General features: G+C 42.2%; 1 protein-coding gene across 1 annotated transcript in view; it reads right to left on the bottom strand.

The window, feature by feature from the left end:
- Positions 1-4,020: 4,020 nt before the first annotated feature.
- TAF1B (TATA-box binding protein associated factor, RNA polymerase I subunit B) overlaps positions 4,021-22,838 on the bottom strand; it is a 65,323-nt gene continuing 46,505 nt past the window's right edge. Inside the window, exons 9-15 of the mRNA XM_039231080.1 lie at positions 20,510-20,657; positions 18,567-18,744; positions 17,950-17,996; positions 15,085-15,175; positions 10,477-10,547; positions 9,578-9,800; positions 4,021-4,453 (exon numbers count right to left, since the gene is read on the bottom strand). Coding sequence (XP_039087011.1) covers positions 4,249-4,453; positions 9,578-9,800; positions 10,477-10,547; positions 15,085-15,175; positions 17,950-17,996; positions 18,567-18,744; positions 20,510-20,657 — 963 coding nt within the window. The 3' untranslated portion in view covers positions 4,021-4,248. The remainder of the gene's footprint in view (positions 4,454-9,577; positions 9,801-10,476; positions 10,548-15,084; positions 15,176-17,949; positions 17,997-18,566; positions 18,745-20,509; positions 20,658-22,838) is intronic.

Here is a 22,838-nt window from a genome sequence, read left to right as displayed (position 1 = left end):
GTCATAGTTTGCACATATAAGAAGTGAAGACTTTGAACTTGAGAGAAAATACCCCAATGAGATATTGCTCATTGCCTGTCAACAGACAATCTCCCCCTCCCCCCCCCGCTTTCCCTGTGACTAGTACCCTAATTTTGCTCAAATATTAGAGAAAGCCCTTTAATCCTAGGGAAGGTAGGAATGCATCATGCTAATCTAAACCAGTCATGGTAATCCTGTTCCCCTTTGCTAGCTATGGTGCGGTCTGGATGTAAAGAACACTCTACCGGGGCGCCTGGGTGGCTTAGTCGGTTAAGCGTCCGACTTTCGCTTAGGTCATGATCTCGCGGTTGTGGGTTCGAGCCCCACGTCGGGCTCCGTGCTGACTGCCAGCTCAGAGCCTGGAGCCTGTTTCAGAGTCTGTGTCTCCCTCTCTCTCTGACCCTCCGCTGCTCATGCTGTCTCTCTCTCTCTCCTAGAAATAAATAAAAATAGAAAAAAATAAATAAATAAAAAAGAAAAAAAGAAAAAAAGAACACTCTACCAGCAGGCTTCTAGAAAAGGTTTTCTCCCCAGAGAGACTCTTGAGAAAGTGATTAGTCATATTTGCTTTTTGTACCAAGATTCGTCTGTGTGGAATTGTAGTGTCCATCTTGTGACCCTGAAGTAGCAAGCTGAAGGACCAAAGGCCAACATGCTTCGAACCACAGGGTGAAAACAGTCTGGGTGGGTCCCTGATTGGATTGCTGGGCCCCTGAACCAAATCTCGAATGACTTACTTCCAGAGCTTTCGTGATGTGTAAAAAAAATAAAATAACCTCTGATTTAATAGTTACGGTTTTTGTTAATTGCAGCTTAAAAGCATTTGCTACCTCCCATTCCATGTCATTTATTTCTGAGCTTGACTGATATGTGATACACCCGTGGTTCTCACATTAGTGTGCACAGAATCACCTGGAGGGCTTGCTGAGCCATGGATGGCCGAGCCCCATGCTGAGTGTCCAAATCGGCAGGTCAGGGATAGGGAATTCTGCATTTCTAGTAAGTTTCCAGGTGACGTCAATGTTGTTGGTCCAAGGATCCCACTTTGAGAACCACTGTGGTAGATAATCAAAGACATTTTTATTGAAATAAATTTACTGAAATTGCCGCAAATCTTCCTCCTGGCAGTGGAGAAAAGAAAGCTACTGAACAGCATTTCTTATGAACACAGATGCAAAAACTCGGAATATTTTAGCAAAATAAGTTTAACAATAGTGTAAAACGGATGATAGATCATGACCAAGTGGGGTTTATCCTGGGAATGCAAGGTTGGTTTCACATTTGAAACTCAATTGAATTTCAAACATTAAACCACATCAACTGGCTAAGAAAGAACGTGGAGACGCCTGGGGGGCTCAGTTGGTTAAGCGTCCAACTTTGGCTCAGGTCATGATCTCATAGTTGGTGGGTTCAAGCTCCATATCAGGCTCTGTGCTTACAGTGTGGAGCCTGCTTGGGATTCTCTCTCTCTCTCTCTCTCTCTCTCTCTCCCACCATCCCCCAACAAATAAAACTAAAAGAAAAAAAAAAAGAATCAAGTAGACAAAAAAAAACAAGAATAAAAAAAAAAGAGAAAATGTACCATTATCTCATAGATGCAGGAAAAGCATCTGAAAAAAACCGACCAACATTAATTCCTGATTTAAAAAAAAAAAACAAACCCACCACCTCCGCAATCTAGGAGTAGAAGGGAACTCGTTGGACTGAAGACAGCATCCATGGAGAGCTTGTCTATCTATACAAGCCCTCTCGGAGATCCCACCTGGCCTCAATTTTTAAATATTACTTAGATTCTGATGTTTCCTACATTTACATGACCCCAGACTTCTGAACTACAGACCGCCCCCCAACCTCATACTTTGACATGCCTCCCATGTCTAACAAGCCCAACATGCTCCAGACAGAACGGATTTCCCAACCCGCACTCTCCTGAGTTCTCCTGTGGTACGCGGCCTGAAACACCATGCGGTGTCCGGACATATAGTGAAACTGGGAGGGCCCCAAGGGGCCTGACTGCGACTTCCCCACCCCACTCTGCTCCCACGGATTGGGTCCCCTAACCAAACACACCTTAATTTTTTTTTTTAATGTTTTATTTATTTCTGAGAGAGAGAGAGAGAAAGAGACAGCATGAGCAGGGGAGGGGCAGAGAGAGAGAGACACACACACACAGAATCCAAAGCAGGCTCCAGGCTCTGAGCTGTCAGCACAGAGGCTGATGTGGGGCTCGAACTCACAAACTGTGAGATCATAACCTGAGCCGAAGTCGGATGCTTAACCGACTGGGGTGCCCAGGCGCCCCCAAACACCTTATTAAGAGGACCGAGGCGCTGCTGCCTGCGGAGTACCCGGTCTGAGTTCCCCGCTGCCCATCGGATTATTCAAATAAGCCAATCACAGCCGCCTGCAGGGACCAGGGGTCACTCCTTCCCCCGATACTGCGGAGCCTGCCTCCCACGGTCCCTGGTTGTTCACTGTTCCTGAGTGTGACCCCCTAGGCCCTCTGGTGTGAGCTACATCGTGCTGTCAATCTCATCTACTCCACGTCCGGTACTGTGTGTCTGGCTAGGTCCACAACCCTGTAACCCAGCGGTTAACTTCCCTCACAAATAGGGTGAATAGCAGGAAATTAAAGGAGCCCCATCTTGATAAATGATACCTTAATTAGCTACTCAGGGAAAAAAATTGGGGTATTTTGTTGATTTCACACACCCACAACCAAGCTATCATGATACGCTTATTATTTTATACTTAAACTGTACCCGGGACCTAATCCCTTCCCACCACTTCCACCACAATCTCTGCAGTCCCAACGGCCTCCCTGGCCCGGACCAGCACAGTAGTCCTAATGAGGCCTCTTCCCCTGCGCAGTCTGGTCACCCCAGGGCGAAGTGGGCTTTCTAGGACATAGGCTTGATCACATCATTCTTTTGCTCAAAATTTTCTAACGGCTTCCCGTGACACCCCTGGGATAAAAGCCAAAGCCCTTACCAGGGCCTTGAGTGCAAGCCCTTCCATTTCATGTACGAATCACCTCCCTTCCAACCGTAACACTCCAGCTGCCCTGAACAACTTGGTATTCCTTGAATCCATCAAGCATACCCCTGCCTCAGAGCCTTTGCACGTTTCTTCTGCCTGGAATAACCGTGCCCTGGAGAGCTACATGGCTTATGCCATTGATTGTACCTCATACCAGTTGATCTCTGCTCAAGGTCACCTCCCAGGGGCCTCCCTCAGTCTCCTTTTATAAAAAGGCCCAGCCTATCACCCTTACCTTGCTTTTTCTTCATCGTACCTCCTTAGCCCGACTAGAATATATCTGGTTACCTCCTGCCCCCACCCAATTAGAGTAGAAGATCCTTGAAGGCAGGGACCTTGTTTAAGGCTGCATCTCTGGTGCCTGGAACGTGCCTGGATCGCAGAAGGTGCTCAGTAGCCTGTGGACAAGAATGCCTGGTTTTCCAATATCCCCACCAAAAATTTGAAACCTTATACCTCTTTGGCAAGCTGACATGTGGGAAGTAGCACCTTTGTATTTCTTTACTAGGAGTGAGGTTGAGTATCCTATCATTGTTTGGCTTGGCCTTTGTGTTTCTTCTTTCCACAAAGCTATCTTTTCATATCCCGTGCTCAGTTTGTCTTTTTCCTGTTGCTTTGCAAGAGCTATTGATACATCAAAGAAATTAGTCCTGTGTCCATCATGTGCCGCAAATATATTTTCCTAGTGCGCCGTTTGCCTGTGACTTTGTAGTCTTTCCCTTTTGGCTTCTGGTTTTCAGGCATGCTCAGAAAGTGCCTGTACATCCCGAGATCATCAGGCCAACGATACTCGTTTCGCTCCAACACCGTAATAAATGTATATGTGAAAGATTATGATGGTTAGATCTTTGATCCATCTGGGATTTCCTCTGGAGCATAATGAATAAGGAAGTGATCTCGTTTGAAAAACAAATTTAGCTTTAAAATATAATGAATACAAATTTCTGGGTATTATATATAAAATTTATTTTAATTTTCTCAAGGAACTTCATAATTTAAAAAATACATTCAAACAGAGTTCACTTGTTTTCCAACACACATTTTTATAAGCGCATTTGCTACACGTGCATCTATGTAAGCATGTGTATGTAATAAAATTCTATTTTCCATGATTCTCTGGGCTATTATAATTGGACATTATTATCACTATTAAAATGTTTTCCCAAGAGACTTTCTATTTCTTTTTTCTCAGCATTTTCTCCCTTTCCTGGATCTTGAAGATTTCTTTTTCGTTTTACTGTATTTTGTTTTAAAAAGTCTCTTTTCAATTAAGCTCACTTCTTCATGGAGAGAAGAGGTCTTTATTCTTAGCAGGAAGGAGAAGAGGTTTATTATAAACTGATAACTCAGAGAAAAATTTGATTCTTCATAGGTCGTCACATGTTTACAATAGCTAGAAAGGGAAGAAAAAGGAAGAAGTTACCTTAAAATGGCCACTTGGAAATGTATGCATCTACCCCTGACCCCTCACCTCCACCCCCCATAACCAAGCAAATACATACGGTTAGGCTTCAGACAGCACTCTGAGTTGGAAGGAAACCTAGACACTGGCAAAGCTCCTTATCGTTAGAGCACAGCGTGTTGGCATCACCCCCAGCTACCACGAGGGTTGGGGGGGGACCCGCTGCCCCAGGGCCCAGGGGGACTGCTCTTCTGGCCATGCTCAAGGCAAACTACAGCCCACAGGAAGGGATTCTGGGCAGAGTTTTTTTAAAGTAAAATAAATAATCCCTAATCCCCACCCAAAATAAGACACCAGACTTGATAATACAGCCTGCAATCTTGTGCCTATTATAGAAACAAGAGTTTACAAAGCAATTTTGCTTATCTTAAAAGTAGTAGAACCTGAATCTGAGCAAATCTCCAGCTGCCACCAAATCTCTAATTACGGATCTCTAACTGCCTCTAACTCCATCTCTGACTATACCAAGGTGGAGGCAACCCAGGTACAGACGAATTAGTATCACGGGCTATAATCAGCAAAATGCAGACTACGGGAAATTATACAGGACAAAAGACCTGGATTCTTCAACAAGTCATTTTTGCCCTGCAAGGGATTAAAAAAAAAAAAAAAGGACATAAAGGAATTTACGAACTATACCTTAGCCACTTGCAGTGTGTATAGGCCTTATATATGGACTGAATTACATTAAAAATTTCATAGCAATTGGGACAATCTAAACACTGACTGCATGTTGGATAGCGTTAATAGGAATTACTATTAGTTTTTAAATGTCTGATTAATGTTATTATGGTTTTGTTTTTAGAAGTATTATGACATTTGAGATATGCTTCCAGATAATCTGGGGGTGGGGGTGAGAGTGAGTCGGCGTGGGTGAAGCAAGTCCAGTCATGTTAACAACAGTTAAAGCTGAATGACAGGTACAGGGAGGGGCATTCATTATAATAATCTATTTTTTAATATACGTGAACATTTCCATAACAAAAAGCTTACAAAACAAGTAAACAACATGTACAAGGTATGAACTTTTATGATTTATGTAACATATATGGTCCTAGGTTCCTGAGAGTTAATGTTTGCACCACAATAGTCTGCCCCCGTCAGTTATGACAATGGATAACGCTACTTGGTTCTCTGACCTGTAAAATAGGAAAAACTAAGAGTGGACCAAAGTATTGAATGAGAACATACCCTAAGCACTTAACCCTATGGCCGACATGTAAGAAGGGCTCAAAAATGTTCACTTCCACTATACTCCTTTAAAATTGATTTTTGTTTTCACTTAAAATGTTAAGACTACTTTAGTGATGTACAACAAAGGCAAACCCCTACCATGTTCACTAATAGGACATTTAGAAGCCTCAAGCGTTCATTGATTGGTTTAACAGAAATCAAATATAAGCCAGCTACACGAATTCTCACAAAATGGTGGCCTCTTGCTTTGCTTTTAAATTTCAGCTATTGTGAGAGAGATTCTTTCAGACAAACAGTTACAACCAAACGGGTAAAAATATGGTTTCTCTTACCCAGGGAGGCTCTAACTCTACACCAGAAAGGAAAGGTACACAAATTATTTGCTCCCTTAAGGGCTTTTATTTTTAACTTGAATCACTAGTAATACCTTATAAGGATTATATTCTTTATCACAAACTCAGAAAGCTATCCTGGAGTTGTAAGCCATAAAACCGAGTATAACATAAACGGTTTGTTATTGGCAAGTATTCTGCTGTGAGTAGAACATGGGCCAGCTGATGCTCCTGAGCTCTCACGTGGAAGAGAAATGAGTGTGCCAGATGGATGCTATAAGAATATGTTTACACAAACAATTTTATGTCAAGGGATAAGCAGAGGTTTACATTTAAAAGAGGGGGCAGCATAAAGGTACATTTGAACTTCCTCATGAGAAGTTCAAACGTGTGCCCCAAAAAAATAGTTTCTCAAGTCTGCATATGTACAAAAATAAACCCGAGAATACAAGTTAATGTTTTGGTGGTCTGCAATAGGTTCAAATTTGGTATATGACATGTTTGAGTATTGTTTATTGTGTTTTTTTTTTTACCATAGTTTAAAATACTAGTTAAAATAAAAACTTTTAAATTCAACTAAAATTTTGTGGGACCGAAAAAAAAATTGTGTGTGTGTGTGTACGTGTGTGCGTGGACATCCAAAGCCCCTCCGCTTCCTGGGGGTGGCGACCTGAACTGCCACGGCTGTTCCTCCTCCGGTGGAAGCGGGAGGAACCACCTGCTCCGCTCCGGGAGGTCAAGAGCAGACACCTGCTCAGCCAGCGCCTGCCGCACGTCTTCAGGCCGCGCTGACGGTCAGCAACGGGCCTACTTCCCGACGGGCCCTCGCGGAAACGGGAGGAGTACGAAGGGCATTTCGGCTCCTTAGACTGTTGGTTCTGCCTCAGATCAGAAGGATGAACAGCCTCTCGTCGAGAAGCGCCCTCTCGCCCTCCGCCGCGTAGTCCTCGAGGCCTGAGAGTGGGCACGGGCATCTTCCGTACAACACGTGCGTCGGTCTCAGACAGGCGTCCTCCCGTGCGACACAGCTCTCTATGCGGCTGAAGATCTGCTCTCTTCATCTTAACCATCTGGTGCGGACATCTTTTAAAACTGAAGGATACATCATTTGTTTTCTTGAACAGAGCACGTGCAGCACGATGTGTTTTAGCCTGTACAATTATATTATTACCAGTTGTCCATTTTTACCGTGCAAATACTAGAAAACACAGCCAAGAAAAACACACCCAACGAGAATGTGCGCAGCGTGTGGGTCACGCTCTGTGTTCAAACCGAGACCCCATCAGGCCTCTTTGGCTGCGGGGAGCGACTGGACTTGTGTCGTGAATGAACTCCGGCTGCTGTAACTTGAGTTCTGTCTGCTGCGGACTCTGATGCCGGCTCCTCTGCCGTTTGTCAACTGGATGTCATTTCTGTTTGTTGTCAAGATGATTATCAGCAGAGCACCTCCCAGGCTCCCTCCTATTTTGTTTCTTTTGATGATGATGAGTTTGGAATCAGACAAGTCGGCCTGACGGCAACGCACCTGAAAGCAGAGCGAGCAGGCTGTGGGTGAGGGGCTGCGGGGCTTCCTGAGAAAAGAGCATCTGCTGCAGTGGACCCCGCGGCGTTTGTACTGGTTCGCTGACGCCTTTTCTGCGTACTCTCTGGTTCTAGGCTATGGTCCAAATAGGCAAGGTGGACAGAATTTTGGCGCATAGAGTCATGATATCACGGATGCTTCGTCTACAGGTTATCAGCTGTTTCAACTCTGACGACACCAAGGTCTCTTTGTAACCGTCTTCTATCGCAGTGTGACATCTGTGAAGAACATCTAGAAATACACTGGCTGTGCCAAGGGAGAAGCGTGAAGGTATAAGGAGCGCCTCCGTCCCTCCCTCAGGACTGACTGCAGGCGGACGAGACAGAAGGGCGCCAGGTGACCACTTCCTAACTTACTGGTCTCACGCGGGTGCTGCTCACTGGCCAGGACTATGACCTTTTCTCTTCCTTTTGATGAAATCTGAAAAAGTCATTGCACTGACCACTGCAAAGGAATGTATCCCCTCAGACACGGAGCTGTGACCCCGGGGGCTGGATTCCAGCGTTTCCCTGTTGCTGCTTAGTGCCACCCCTCAGTCATTCTGGACTCCGCTCGGCTTTTCTTAAGTAGTCAATTTTAATACAGATGACTTCATTTTGTTATTTGCTATTGTATTTTCTACAGCTTACTTACCTTTGATACTCAACGTAGGAAGAGAAACTCTTGAACAGAAAATTAGTTTTATGGAAAACAATGACCATAGTTATCATTTATTGAGATTTACTAGGTGACGGACGCCAAACATCTCATTTAATCCTCATCTCTATTTTCCACTCATTCATTCAACAAATAATTGGTGAGCACCTACCACCTGCTAGGCCCCATTCTAGCCTCTGGGAGTTTCCAGTAATTCATTAAGACAGAGTCCCTGCACTCAAGGATCTTCTATTCTATTATGGTGTGAGGAGGCAGACAAATATGCAAAATGAACATATAATAGTTTATTCAATAGTGACAAAAACTATAAGAAATAAAAAATGGGCAAGGGGAACTGAGGGTGGTGAGGTGTGTGTGCGCATGCGCGTGTGTGTGTGGGGGGGGGGGAGAGTTGGTGCTAGTTTAGACAGGATGGCGAAGTGAAATTAGAGCAAAAACGTGACAGAAGTGAGCCCTTGAGGGTACGTGGAGGGAGAACAATCCAGGCTGGAGGCACAACAGGTGCAAAGGCCTGTGTGAGGCGTGTGCTTGGCAAGCGCCACAAGCGGCGAGGAGGCTAGCGCGGGCAGGGCAGTGAACTCGGGGAAAGGGAGGGAGGGGGAGGGCCAGAGGGCTCTGCCGGGTCTTCGGACTTTACTCTGAATGAGACAGGAGCCCTGGAGGTTTTGAGAAGATGAAGGAGATCAGTATTACACACTGTCTGTGCCCTGGGGAAAACAAAGTTATGAGCCCATCCCTAACCCATGCAAATGCTGCTTTGACCCCTGGGACACAGGGCCGTGGAGGGGCGAGCCGGCAGCCCAGCGGGGGACAGCCAGCCAGCGGCATGAGCACAGCCTCGTGGCGCCTGGGAGGCTGCCTGACAGACGGCGTCTGGGTATAAAGACTGAGATCAGTAGAAGATGAACTTGGTGTAAACATATATAAAGTCACCATGAAAAAAGTCTTTATCTTCTAAAACTCTTCTCAGCTTTACTGAGATATGATCGACATGACTTCTGTTAAGTTTAAAGCATGCAACGTGTGCATCGTGAAAGGATGATCGCAGTAAGGGGAGCAAACACCGCCATCCCTAAAACTCTGAAACAAGACCCAACGCATTCAGGCCAATTTTCGTGATTGTAAGCCCAACATCTTCTAATTCCAACAAATAACCAATCTGGTCCTCACGACAGCTCTAATTTTATGTGACTTTTTTTTTTTTTAATTAGCAAAGAATACTACTTCACGCCAAACCAGAGATTGCATGATTTTTTCTTTAATGCTTTGATTTCTAAAAGCATCACCCACCTTCTACAGAATTTCTGTGTGCTCAGCCAGTAGAGTGAGTTCTTGGTGGTCAATGAAGGGCCTTTCTTCTTCAGGACCCCCTGGAGGCTATGCCCATGGAAACAGGTTCCAGCAGTGTCTTCTTCAGCCCAGTTGAACTGAAAACTTGAAGGCCTTTTTCTCTCAACAGTTGGTTTTGAATCAACCAATGTGCTAAACTGTTTTTGTAGATCCACCACCATTTCTGGAAATGGAGGAAAAAAGAAAAGAAATAAAACGAAAACTTAACGTTAAATCATAGGTGACGCCTGTAGTTTACTTGTTAGTAATGTACTAATGTCAGTTTCTGAGTTTTGATAAACACACCATGATATTGAAAGGGGAAAACAGTAAGAGAAACTGAGACTGGGTGAGGGACATTGGGGAACTACTTAAAAAAGATTAAAATGGTAAATTTTATGTTATGTAGTTTTACCACAATTAGAAAAAAAAAAAGAGTGAACAAGAAAACCTAAAGGCAATTCTCCAAACCAAGAGTTGTGAACATCACAGAAGGATGGGATTTCAGATTCTGGTGGGAACTTAAGTTCTGTTTTAAAAAATGCAATGTTCCTGAAATAGATTCCCATGGAGATTTCTTGCAGACGATGTTTCTTTAGATGTGCATCAAAACGCTTGTTGAAGAAGTAAAAAAAAATTCCTATGCACTTACTTTTTTTTTTTTAAGTTTTTTAAAGTTTATTTATTTATGCAATCTCTACACCCAAAGTGGGGCTCAAACTCATGACCCTGAAATCAAGAGTAGCACACTCTTCTGACTGAGTCAGCCGGGCACCCCTCGGCACTCCCTTTCCAAGTGAAGATACTCAGCTTTTCTACAAGGACGGTGCTACGGGGCAGTAAGAGAAGCTGCAACTCACCTCTTCTTTTATACACCACCGCTCTGTCGCTGGAGGAGTGGTAGAGTGGCTTCTCGCTTTTCCACAGGTACCTGTACAGCACAGAAGAATGCGTGGGGCACGACAGAGGAGAAATGGACCTAAACACGGTTCAGAGACGTTTCTCTGAAGCACTGACTGAAATCCCTGCTGGTCAGCGTCATAGCTCTGCCTTGGAATGACCTACTGACACGGGTCTGTGGAGCTTACGTCACCGACGTAAGCATGTAGCACTGAAGGTGACAGCAAGCCAACAGAATGACGGTCTCATCCCCAAAGTCTCCCGGGTGTCAGAAGGTTCTGAAACAGCTGTTACACAAAAATGTAGAAATGGTTTCCTTCACCATAAAATTCTCTTGCTGTCGGTTCTCACAGAGTGAAACCACCTGAGAAACGACGGTTCCTCCTGCCTTTGCCCGGCCACCCTTTTGCTGAGGATTAAATCGGAGGCACTCCTGACTCTGGCAATCACACAAAGTGAAGAGTCAACACCAGGCTTCTGATGTAGGGATGCAATCGATGTTAATAAGTGACGCTTTTCCTGAAAATTATGCATGAACTCAATTTTAGTGAACCACACCACACTTAAAATAGATCAGAGTGCTTGTCATTGAACCTTACGGTAAATAAATCTGTGATTCTTTCAAGTATCTTTTTTATTGTTTATTTTCTTAAATAATACGTGTAACAATGTCCTCGGGGGAAAAATAATAAAGAAGTTCCCTAAATGTTTTAATCCCAATCAGTGGATAAACCGGCTATTAAAAATTCTTTGTGGGGATGCCTGGGTGGCTCAGCCAGTTAAGCGTCCAACTTCAGCTCAGGTCATGATCTCACAGCTCGTGAGGTCAAGCCCCACATCAGGCTCTGTGCTGACAGCTCAGAGCCTGAAGCCTGCTTTCTGCTTCAGATTCTGTGTCTCGCTCTCTCTCTCTACCCCTCTCCCACATGCGTGTTCTCTCTCTTTCAAAAATAAACAAACATCAAAAAAATAAAAAGTTCCTTGTGAATACCTAATCTAGATAGATTTCCTTATGCATTTATAATAAACGTCTATACAGGCGGCAATTATGCTATCATCAAGAGGCATTACTTCCTTGGGGTCATGCGCCTAGAAAATGGAAAGCCTTCTAAAATAACATTTTAACTGTCTAGACACTCCTTGAAATTTGTACTTTACTTTGCCTCCCTCTTCCCCAAGCTATAAAAGCTACAAAAAAACAGAGGCATGTCACGAAGTCCTAATGTTTTCTACGGGGATCTGTAGGCTTCCCTCCAATCTTCCCATTTTATTTCCCAACTATTAAAAACTAAGGTACAATTTACAAACAACCTCCCACTGCTCCGCGTACAGTTCTGCTGGCTCAAACACACACAGTTGTGTAACGACCGCCATGTACACAGAGCAGGCCCGTCAATCCAAAGTTCCTCATGCCTCTTCACTGACAATCCCTCTCCATGCTCCCACGTCCCTGATCTCAGGCCACTGCTGATGCTTTTCCATCTCTCAAGTTTAGCCTTTCCCAGAATTCCCAGAATGCCCTATAAAGGGACTCATACCACACGTAACCTCTTGAGACTCTCATTCAGCATAATGCATTTCAGTCATTCATATTGTGGATGCATCTGAAGTTTGTTCCTTTCACTTCTGAACAGTATCTTATTGTACAGACATACTCCACTTGGTTTATCCATTTACCAGTTGAAGGGCATCTGGGTTATTGCCACTTTTTGGCCATTGTGAATGGAGCTGGTACAAACATTCGAGTGGTGATTTTTACGTGAAGTCGTCATCTCACTCGGGTAAACATGTAAAAGTGAAAACTACTACATAGTGTAACTAATGCTTAAATGTATGTTTAACTTTATAAGAAACTGTCAAACTTCCAAAATGGCTGTACTATTTTGAATTCCCACATTTGGTATGGTCAGTTTTTTGTTCATTTCACTTTGTTTTTGGCCGTTCTAACTAGTGTAATGATATCTTGTTGTGGTTTTAATTTGCATTTCCCTATTAAGTAATGATACTGAGCATCATTTCATACATCTTTTTAAAAATTTTTAAAAGAAGTTAAGTTGCTTCCTTTTTAAAAAATGTTTATTTACTTTTGAGCGCGTGTGCATGTGAGAGACCTCGTGTGCGCGCACAGGGGAAAGGGGGAGAGAGGGAGACAGAGAATCCCTAGCAGGCTCTTTGCTCTCAGGGCAGAGCCCAACACAGAGCTCAAATTCACAAACCATGAGATCATGACCTGAGCCAAAAATCAAGAACTGGATGCTTAAGTGATTGAGCCACCCAGCAGCCCCATACATATTCGTTAGTGAAGTATCTGGTGAAGTTCAGATCTTTTGTCCATTTAAAAAACTGTGGTTTTCTGTTTCTTATTGTATGAGAATGCTTTATATATTCTAGATACAAATCTTTTATCAGATGCATGACATGCACATATTTTCTCCCACTGTATGGGCCTCTTGTTCTCTTAACAGTGTCTTTTGAGGAGCAGTTATTCTTTCTTCTGATGAAGCCCAATTTATAATTTTTTCCTTTTGTGGATCATCCTTCTGGTATCATATCTACGAAATTTTGCCTCACCCAAAAGGCTGCAAAGATTTTCTGCACATGCTTTTAAATCTTCATAACAACTGGAAGTCAAAACAGCCTTAACTTAAGCTGTTATTAGGTTTTCAACTACTGTTACCAGTGTTTTTCATAATGTCATACACAGTGACCTATACTCAGGTACAGCAGATACTTTAATAACGTTCATCTGACAACATGGAAGATGATGTTCACAATAACGGGAGAAAAAATTACAAATCTGTGTCAACAACAGGGGTGGGGTGGGGTGAGACACACAGGTCACAGACTGCACACACGGGCTGTGCGCCCAAGCACTCGTCAGTAGGGATTTACAGGTGGTATCTCACTTAGCTCAAAGCACCCACTCGATGAAGGATTTTGGTAATGGATCCACTGGACAATCTCTTTCCTGGGCCCTGTTCTCCCTGGAAGATGCCATTCTGAAAATAGGCATTTTCTCTTTGGTCATTAAATTCTCCCCTAAAGTAGCTAAAAGCCAGTAAGTCTTTGATGTGCAATTGAACACTGAAGTATCAATTTGGGCTCTAACAGCTCCGTCCGAAGTGTAAGCTGGTGCCTGGTTTGAGCTAATAAATGCCTAGTTACCACTGAGCCGCCTGCGTGGCATGGCCCCTGAACACCTAGCCTCTCAGGGTCAGTCAGGACAACCCCTGCTGGCACCATAAACAGGAAGGCCCAACGTCTGGTTCTCCAAGATAACCTGAGACAACGGGGCCAACTTCTGTTCCTGCTGTTACTCTTGTGCCCACGGAGCCCCAGCGACTGGGGAGACCTTCCTTCTCTGACAAGGAAGAGGAAGGACCAGGCTCCTGGGTCCCCACAGGCTGTCAGAAGGAGTTCATGCCCCACCTCTTCTCTTCCATCACTGTGTGTCAAACCTGAAGAGTGAGGCACGGCTCTGCCTCCCCCCTTTTTGGCAAGGATCCTCTTCCCCATGGTGCTTTATTCATCTCCGTGAGTGTGTTTCTCTATTTAAAAGCTCTCTTAAATACAGAGGAAAAATAATCCAATTCTACCTGGGAAAACTGAAATTCAGTTCTTGAAGCACACAGCAGGCATTATTATCTGTATTTCACTGATGAGGAACCTGGAGCTGAATGAATTCTCATGTCACCTAAATTGAGGAGCCTTGATTTTTCTCAAAGTATATAAAATTAGTTCATCAAATAGGGTTATTATAAATTTACATAAAATACAGACATTAATTTTTTTATTCAAAGTCTTGTAAAGACTGAAAGTTCTAAGAATCGATATAAAACTCTTCAAACTAGAGATCAATAGAAATGTACTCTATGTTATATAAAATATAATGTCTATGAAAATTTACAAGTGAACTAAATTTCAGTGCACTGAGGCTAAAATCTTAAGTAACTTGCCCCTGGCCGCACAACTAGTCTGTATGCAATCAGGATTCAAACCCAGCACTGTCTGTCTCTACAGCTATGCTCTTTCCACTCTATCACAATGAACCGACATCAGAAAGAGAGTTCAAAGTCAAATGGTGAGTCTGACTGAATTAAATATCTTCTCTTTCAGCTTTCTTCTGTTTTGCTTTTTATAGGGATCTTTATTTGGGGGGAACATTCTCATTGCTTGTGTCAGGCTGATATTTGTAATCTTTGTAATATTGGAAAGGAGATGAAAAATGTTCAACTTTGAGAAAGGGGAAGAAGGAGGAATATTAGGAATGGAGTTGAGACTCACACAAATTATAAAAAATTAGTAATTAAGTACGCTGTGGTGCTCTGGATTGGGTCCCGGGTTAGAAATAGGACATTAATGGAAACACTGGGGAAATCCAAATAAAATCTGGAGTTTAGTGAATAGTAACACAAAAAAACATAGTTGATTAGAATATAGGGGCTAGTATTTCTAGAAAAAATGTCATAGTGCTGAGGAGTCTAACTGTTGAAACTTCAGCTTTCAAACATAAGGCAACAGATTTGGAAATCAAGTAGGTAAATCTAAAACTAGAAAAGATAACATACTTTGCCCTGGCTTCGTCCCATTTTTGTTTTTTCTCATCAATAGATTTCTTCATAACTTGGTACCATTTTCTGAAATCAAACCATGGCTTATCTGAAAAAAAATGAAATCCATGATTAGTAACCAAATGAGTCACATTATAACCACACACCTTGTCCATTTGAGTCTTCATTCATTAACACAAATAAACATCATGGAGTCAACATTTTGGGAATTAAGGAGTCACTATCTCGGTACTCCAATGTGATTCCTGAGCAATCGACCCTTCGCTTAGTTCCTACCTATATTGTGGCCCTAACTAGATTACACTAAAACCATCTTTTTATTTGTTTATTTCTCCTTGATTTGACTGTCACCTCCTTGAGATGGAGAGGACATGTTTTGGTTGTCACTACACAATCACACCCCTTCCTCCCGACCCAACACACAGCACAGTGTCTGGCATGTGGGGATGCTCCCACATGCCTGAGAATACTTTTGAATTAGGACAAATGATTGATAAACTGTATTAGTTGAATCCAGACTTCCCGTTTCATCAGTTCTTAATCCTGTTCTTCCCAATCTGAATCCAAATCCAGAGAATCTAGAGATAAGTAAGAAAGGGGATTGTATTGGAGAGCTGGGGTGGGTGTGTGCTCAAGATGTCAAGGTGAGAGAGACCACAGAATTGAATGTAGTCAAAGATGAAGATTCACTCCTCACTCTTTTACTCAATCCACATGGGGAGATGCAATGATTTCGGAGGAAAAAAAAATAAAATCAAAGGTAAATCAGAAAAGAGGATTACAGAGTGAGGGAGTCAGAAGAAAGGAAGTCTGGCAAAAGGAAAATGGCCGAGTGAAAGATTGATTTTTTTTTAAAGTTAGTTTATTAGTTTATTTATTTATCTTAAGTAATCTCTATACCCAACATGGAGCTTGAACTCACGACTTTGAGATCAAGAGTTGGATGCTCTTCTGACTGAGCCATCCCAGGTGCCCCAAGGCTGAACTTTTTACATATTTTCTAATAAATACAGTCTCCTTCGATTGTACCTAAGAATCTTTCCAGATGGTCAATATCATCACTGAATTCAATATGGCCTCATAGACCATACAGGTGGACAGGAACTACCAAAATAGCTATAAGGACAGGGGAAAAACTATAGTGATTAATACAACACAAAGTTCTGTGAACTTAAGTAAGTCACAACTTCTTTAAACCTCAAGTTCCTCATCAATAACGTGGGGAGGCAGGGGACGGTGGACAGCGGGGGAGCAGAGAGAGTGGGGACCACGACACTCGCCCTGCTGACAACATGGATTCATCTTGAGCATCGCAGGGGAGATGACCTGTCAAAGCGCTCTGTTTACACTAAATGTCTACATAGTTGATGATGGCCCTTTAGCACGACAGGGACATTAGAAGACATTTTGTTCAACCTTCCACTCTGGGTTGAAGCTGACATGAAGCAATGTACAGACAGAAGTATTCTGCACATATTCTCGAAAGAACTCACAAACTGACTCCTACCATTAAATCCAAGCTCCTAAAACCAATGTATGTGCAATCTTGGGAAAAAAAAAAAAAGTCAAACTCTTAGAAACATAGAGTAGAAGAGTAGTTTCCAGGGGCTGGGGTGGGATAGCAACAGGTTGGTAAAAGGGTACAAAGTTTTGGCTCTAAGATAAATAAGATCTGAAAATCTAATGTAAAACATGGTGACCGTGGTTGATAACACTGTATTATATCATGGAAATCTGCTAAGGGAATAGGACTTACATGTTCTTTCACACACACACACACACACACACACACAAATGTGACATGATACATGTGTTAATTTAGCAGATGAGAGAATCCTTTCACAGTGCAAACATATATCAAATAACCACGATACACACTTTAAATATCTTACAATTTTATATGTTAATTATAACCCAATAAAGCTGAAATTTTTAAAAAAACCAATGAACATAAATCCCAGTGAGGGAACTAAGAAACTAGAATTGAATTTAAGAATTCATATATTTTCCAAACCTCACTGAATTGCTCCTAGGCCAGATACTATGTTAGGCACTAAAGAAACATTAAAAAAAGAAGAAAGGGAGGGAGGGAGGGAGGGAGAGAGAGGGAGAGAGAGAGAGAAAGAGAGAGAGAGAGAGAGAGAGAGAGAGAGAGAGAGAGAGAGAGAAAGAAAGAAAGAAAAAAGAAAGAAAGAAAGAAAGAAAACATATGGTCCCTCCCTCTAGAAGCTCACAATCTACCTCTCTATCTTTCTATCACTTATGTTGTCCTTACTCTCTGCCAGCTGTTCCTAGCGCTTTCTAGATCCTGGCCCACCTACCAGGGTGAGACACACCTCGCCCACCAGCTCTAATTCCCTGTGCTGGGCATCCAACAGCAGTCTGGTCAGGTGCGGTTTGGCAGGAGTGGTAAGTTCTGATTTGGGGAGCAGTGAGGTCACAAGTGAATGTGAAGAGAAGGCAGAGTTTTGAAGAATAAAGGTGGATTTGCCAGGGGTTGAGGGAATTGGGGGGTAAGAAGGAAAGCATCTCAGGTTGAAGGACAGTGTGAGCAAAGGCTGAGGCATGAGAACAGATGATACAGTCCCAGAACTGCCGGTGCCGTCACGGTCCTGTGAGGAGAAGCCGGGACTAAAAAAGCAGGCTGGATTCCACACAGCGGGAAATCACTGAAGTTCAGTAGCCTAGATGTATAATTAGATAATTATATGAAGAAACAATTCTGGCATAAGGTACTATTTGTATACATGTGTGTGTATACGTGCCCTTGTATATTTTTCAAAGTTTCTTCTTTACATTTATTGCTTCTTTTAATCCATCAGTTACAATCATTTTGAAGTTGAAAGTTAAAAAGTTAAGTACCTTCTTTGTTGTTTTCATTGTATTTCTCAGCAATATTAGACAAAGACCTGGAAATACCAATAAGCAAGTCAATTTATTTAGAAATCACTTCTTCAATGACAGTTACATTTTGACTTCTTCTTCTGAAAGAAAAGTGTAGAACAGGACTTGGAACCGATGCCAACTTTTAATGGAGAGGCAATCCTTATACATCCTGCCATTGTTTACTGGCATTCGGGGGTGGGGTGGGGTGACACTTTAAGATTCCTTTACTTTCCAAAATAATCTTTGAAGACACACAGTGCCAGGAGCCTAAAGGCATACAGATAAAGTGTTACAAGATCCTTTAGGCTCTGTCGAGGATGATTTAAACTCCAGAATCAGTGAAGCAATGAGAACATGTGTATCTACCTAAAAACGGCAATAAAACACAAGGCAAACAACTTACTAAGGTAGAATTAAATCTCTGACAACTAGCTGAGTCAAAATTCATGTAGAAGTAATTGTTGCTACTAGTCTGTGTTCTACAATGACTGAGAGGCTCTGTTTTCTGTGGAGACAATATATGGATTCCTTTACCTCGAATAATTAGGTAAAAACAGTATAATTTTTTCCTCATAAAATTGATATACACTTACCATTCTAAATTGTCATCCAATAAAAAGAGCAGTTTCAGTACTACTACAATAACAGCTATAGCCTGTACATCATATTTAACAGTTTTGGCCATTTTAGCTATGGGATCAAATGTCAGAAAATCCACTTCTCCGATTCCAGTCATTTTTACCACTTGGCAGGTTAAATCATTCATTTCATCTGTTGAAGAACAAAATAGTGAAATGTGAAATAAATTCTTTCCCTAACGAGACCCCGCTAACAGGCACCTCTGTAGGGCAAGTCGTATCATCCTAATACATGGTACTATGCTAGAACTCAGGGACACACATTTTGCGAATAAAATAAACCAAAACAACAAAAAAAAGATATCTGTATAGAAACAAAAACGGTAGAATCCTGGCAAGGCACAACTTTTCCTATTTGGATTTCCTAAAACATCCACTATGGATAGGACCCGTTGTGGTACCGAACTCACAGCCATACACTAGTTTTCTATCGTTTCGTACAAGCTTCTTGTCTGTGTTTCTATAGCAATTTGCCACTTACTTGAAACTAACTCCCGTGTAAGACCAAGAGTTTCTCTAAGAGTGTATGCTCACTCGCTGCTCACGCCCTGGCTGGCTCACTAGAAGGCTCGATGAGTACTGAACTTGACATGCTGCTTTCCCAAAGAAATGATATGTTCAGTTTGGCCTCCATCTATTATTCGAGGCTGAATAAAGTGGCACTTGGAACCGGAAAGCCTACCTCCGGCCTATAAATTTAGGCTTTCCAATCATTAGCTTTGTGACTCTGGATTAGTCACTTCTTTATTTGTAAAATGGGTTACAGGAGGGTAAACTGAGTGAAATAAGACAGTACCAGTGGCCGCACTTTGAAAACACTAAACAAATTTCTTTCCTCACTAAGTACATAAGGTATACAACATCCTACTTTAATTTTAAGTAGAATAGTTATTATTTATAAGAGCATAATGAGTTGTAGTGAATTAAATTGCAATTCGGTGCGTGCACTCAGGTGCCATGTCCTGTTGACTTTATTTCCCTGTCTATCCAACAGCAATGCTCTGCCACGAGCCAGGCTCTGTCAGTCCCGTTTTGGTAACCCTCGTGTTGCATTTGTGCACCTATATGTTACTACATAGTTAGTTATATTTATTTGTATTGTTAAAATTACACTACACAATTTTGAATATTGCTTTCTTAACATAAGCATTTTCCTTCCCTGTGAAAAAGTATGTTCAATCACATTTTTTCTATTCTTCAAGCAACAGGAGAGCCACACCATGTTTGTATTTTCTCTTAAGAATACGAGTCCTGAATTTCTCACATTTCTAGTCTAGCAAGAAATTCAGGAATGGGTCCCATTGGCAGGTTCCATCGGGCTGCCCGTGTCTCGGAACATTGGGAACAAGGTCTAGCGAGGCCGTCTTCACGCCTTGTGTCCCATTGCCTCCGAGGGTTCACTGGGCTCCGACCAGACTTTGAGCGCCATTTGTTTCAGGGGCTGGAAATAGCATTATGTTGCCAAACAATGAAAACATCACCAGAGGTGAGCTTCTGGGATGTTTTTTATTAGAATTCATTGTGTAATAATCATGCTTCATGTCAATTGACAAGGCACGGCCTTTTTTTTTTTTTTTCTTGGAAGGAGGGTGCCTCGGTCATTAATAACACATAATGAAACATTGGTTACTTTAATTGCACTCAGCAAACTTACTGTAAAACCAAGCAAATCCCTCATATCAGGACAGAACTCTTTAATTGCTGAACAATGTCCTCTTAACCTTGTTAAATGGCCCGAAATATTTTAAGAAAGGATTAATTGTGAAATTAAGCTTCATGTTGCCACAGACCCTGTCGGGTGACCCTACCAGTCAGTGATTTGAGAGGACTCTGTATTTTGTTCATTATAATTCTACAGATCTGTAACAACTTCCTCACCACACACACCACACACTTACCAGGGAGATTGACTTCCATCAGGTATTTCATACACAGGATGTTTGGATGAAGATAGCAGTCTTCAGTTATGTCTGGAAAACGTGGCAAATCTAAGAATTTGGCGATTTCAATCGTCTTTTTATAGATATCCTCATAGGTAGGCCAAGACTGAAATAAAAGATAATCGAGGTAGCAACTTTTGCAACATAAGTTGTTTTTATAAAATATTTTCTGATTTTAAAAGCAATATGTATTCACTGAATAAAATTCGGAATGGTGAGAAAAGCATGAAGGGGAAAACACCCTTAAATCCCTACTATCCTAACTTAGCAGTTTAAAACAGTAATAACGCTAAATAAAAAAGCCACTAAAATTCCATTTGGCTCATAAAACTCTTACTGGCCTTCCCCACGACAGAGTGAAATCGTTACTTCTTGCCAGTCACCGAAGAGCCCGGGGGAAGGGACAACGTTGTGACCCCAGACTGGAGTTACAGAGCTGTCACGACCGCTCTATGGCGTGGCACGACCTCCCTCCCATACTTCCTTACCACACCCTCTCATTCACCTTCAAATTCACGGCTAACAAGGTTAGCTTATTGCTTCATCATGGTCATGTGCTTCTAAGTGGGCGATAACGCCAGGGCTTAAGTGTAATAGGTAAAAATGCACAATTCAACTTCATACTCTCCCATGTAACTACGTGTAAGACTCTTACAGAATTCAGGAACATCTATGAGCTAATATTAAGAAATGTATTCTGTTCACTTTAAGATCACCCCTGTAGTTTATCTGGTATGCGATTTTTATTGTTGCCATTTATAAATGTCCTTGAAATTAATACTACATATAATTTTCCCTCATTTACTCATCCATTCACGTAAAAAAATGTTAAACCTAGAGTCTACTCTATGCAAGGTACTTTGGGAAATGTAAAGATGAATAACACAATGCCTTCAAGGAGTTTATAATCCAGAAAGGGAGAGAAGGTGGGTGAGAATAACTACAGTATAAAAGAGAAAGCTATCAAGTAACTCAAGTAAGATTTGTTTTTAAAAGGCTTATGGAATTTCACAGAAACTAACATTTCTGATATGGTTGGACCCTACTGAAACTGGGCCTAAAGACAAACATTTTGGCAACCTGTTTGGCAGTATTCGAGTTGAGCGTGTGCACGTTCTTCGGCAAAGCAATTCTCCTAGCTACATATCCCCAACAGAAATGTCCGTGATGTCCACAAAAAGACATGTGCCAGAACATTCTTAACAACACTATTTTCAAAAGCCCCAAGCTGGAAACTACCCCAAGGCCACTGACGAAAAGTAAATTTTGATATAGTCTCATAATGGAACACTTTGCAGCAAGGAAACAAACGCTCTGCCTGCAACATGGATTGCAGGATCCCTGGATGAATCTTCAAAACATCGTGTTAATAGAAAGAAGCCAGACGCACGAGAGGATGACCCACGCACATGAAGTAAGGCACTCAGCAACTCGGCGCCAAGCTTCCGCAAGGGTGAGGAGTCAGGATGGTGGTCACCCTGGAGCGGGGAGGTAATGACTACAGTGAGCACGAGGGGGTTGTTTCAGAGGTGCTGGTGATGCTGTTTCTCCCTCAAGGCGGCTAGTTCAGGCTGGGAAGATTCATGAAGCTTATGTACATGTGTGATATCTTCTATATGCTTACCTCAAAAAGTGGCAAGAAAGCAAAGATAATACCATCTATATAAACTACCTGGTGTAATAGAACCTCTTCATACATAACTTCCTAGGAGAAACAATCTAACTGGTACATTCAGACTTGGAAACACCCTTAGAAGTGTATGGTTCAACTTCACAAGACCCCTACCAGGCAGATATCTGGCCCCTCCTGCAAACCTCCAGGGACGGGAACTATACCTTCCCCAAAGGCAGTCTATTCCATTTTTAATGGGTTTACCATGAGAAAGTTCTTCCCTGTTCGAAGCAAAACTTTCCCCAATCTGTCAATAAAAGAGTCAACTACCACTCCTCCCCCCTAACTTGCCCGTGAAAGTACTGCTGTTAAATCATGTCTTGCCCATCTGTGGGAATGTGTCTGGGAGCCAAGCAGAGGAATGAAGATTTCTCTGTTAAATTTTACTTTGGTAAAGTCAGCTCATATGCAATTATAAAGCACAAGGAAATGCTTTATAATGGTACAGGGGGTTGCTTATAGAAAACAATCATACTGTTAATTTCTAGAATGTGTTAACGATGCTTGATTCTACTTTACCTAAAGCTACAATCTCCTCTGTACTACATTTATTTTGATACCACTATTTCAATATCTAAACTTTTGAATTTTATTGGGAAAAAAAGGCCTTTGGCA

This window comes from Hyaena hyaena, unplaced genomic scaffold (genome assembly GCF_003009895.1).
Source record: "Hyaena hyaena isolate Hyena2069 unplaced genomic scaffold, ASM300989v1 scaffold_53, whole genome shotgun sequence".
NCBI classification, from domain to species: domain Eukaryota; kingdom Metazoa; phylum Chordata; class Mammalia; order Carnivora; family Hyaenidae; genus Hyaena; species Hyaena hyaena.
Note: the sequence above shows the minus strand (reverse complement) of the source record. Positions and strands in the feature narration are given on the sequence as shown.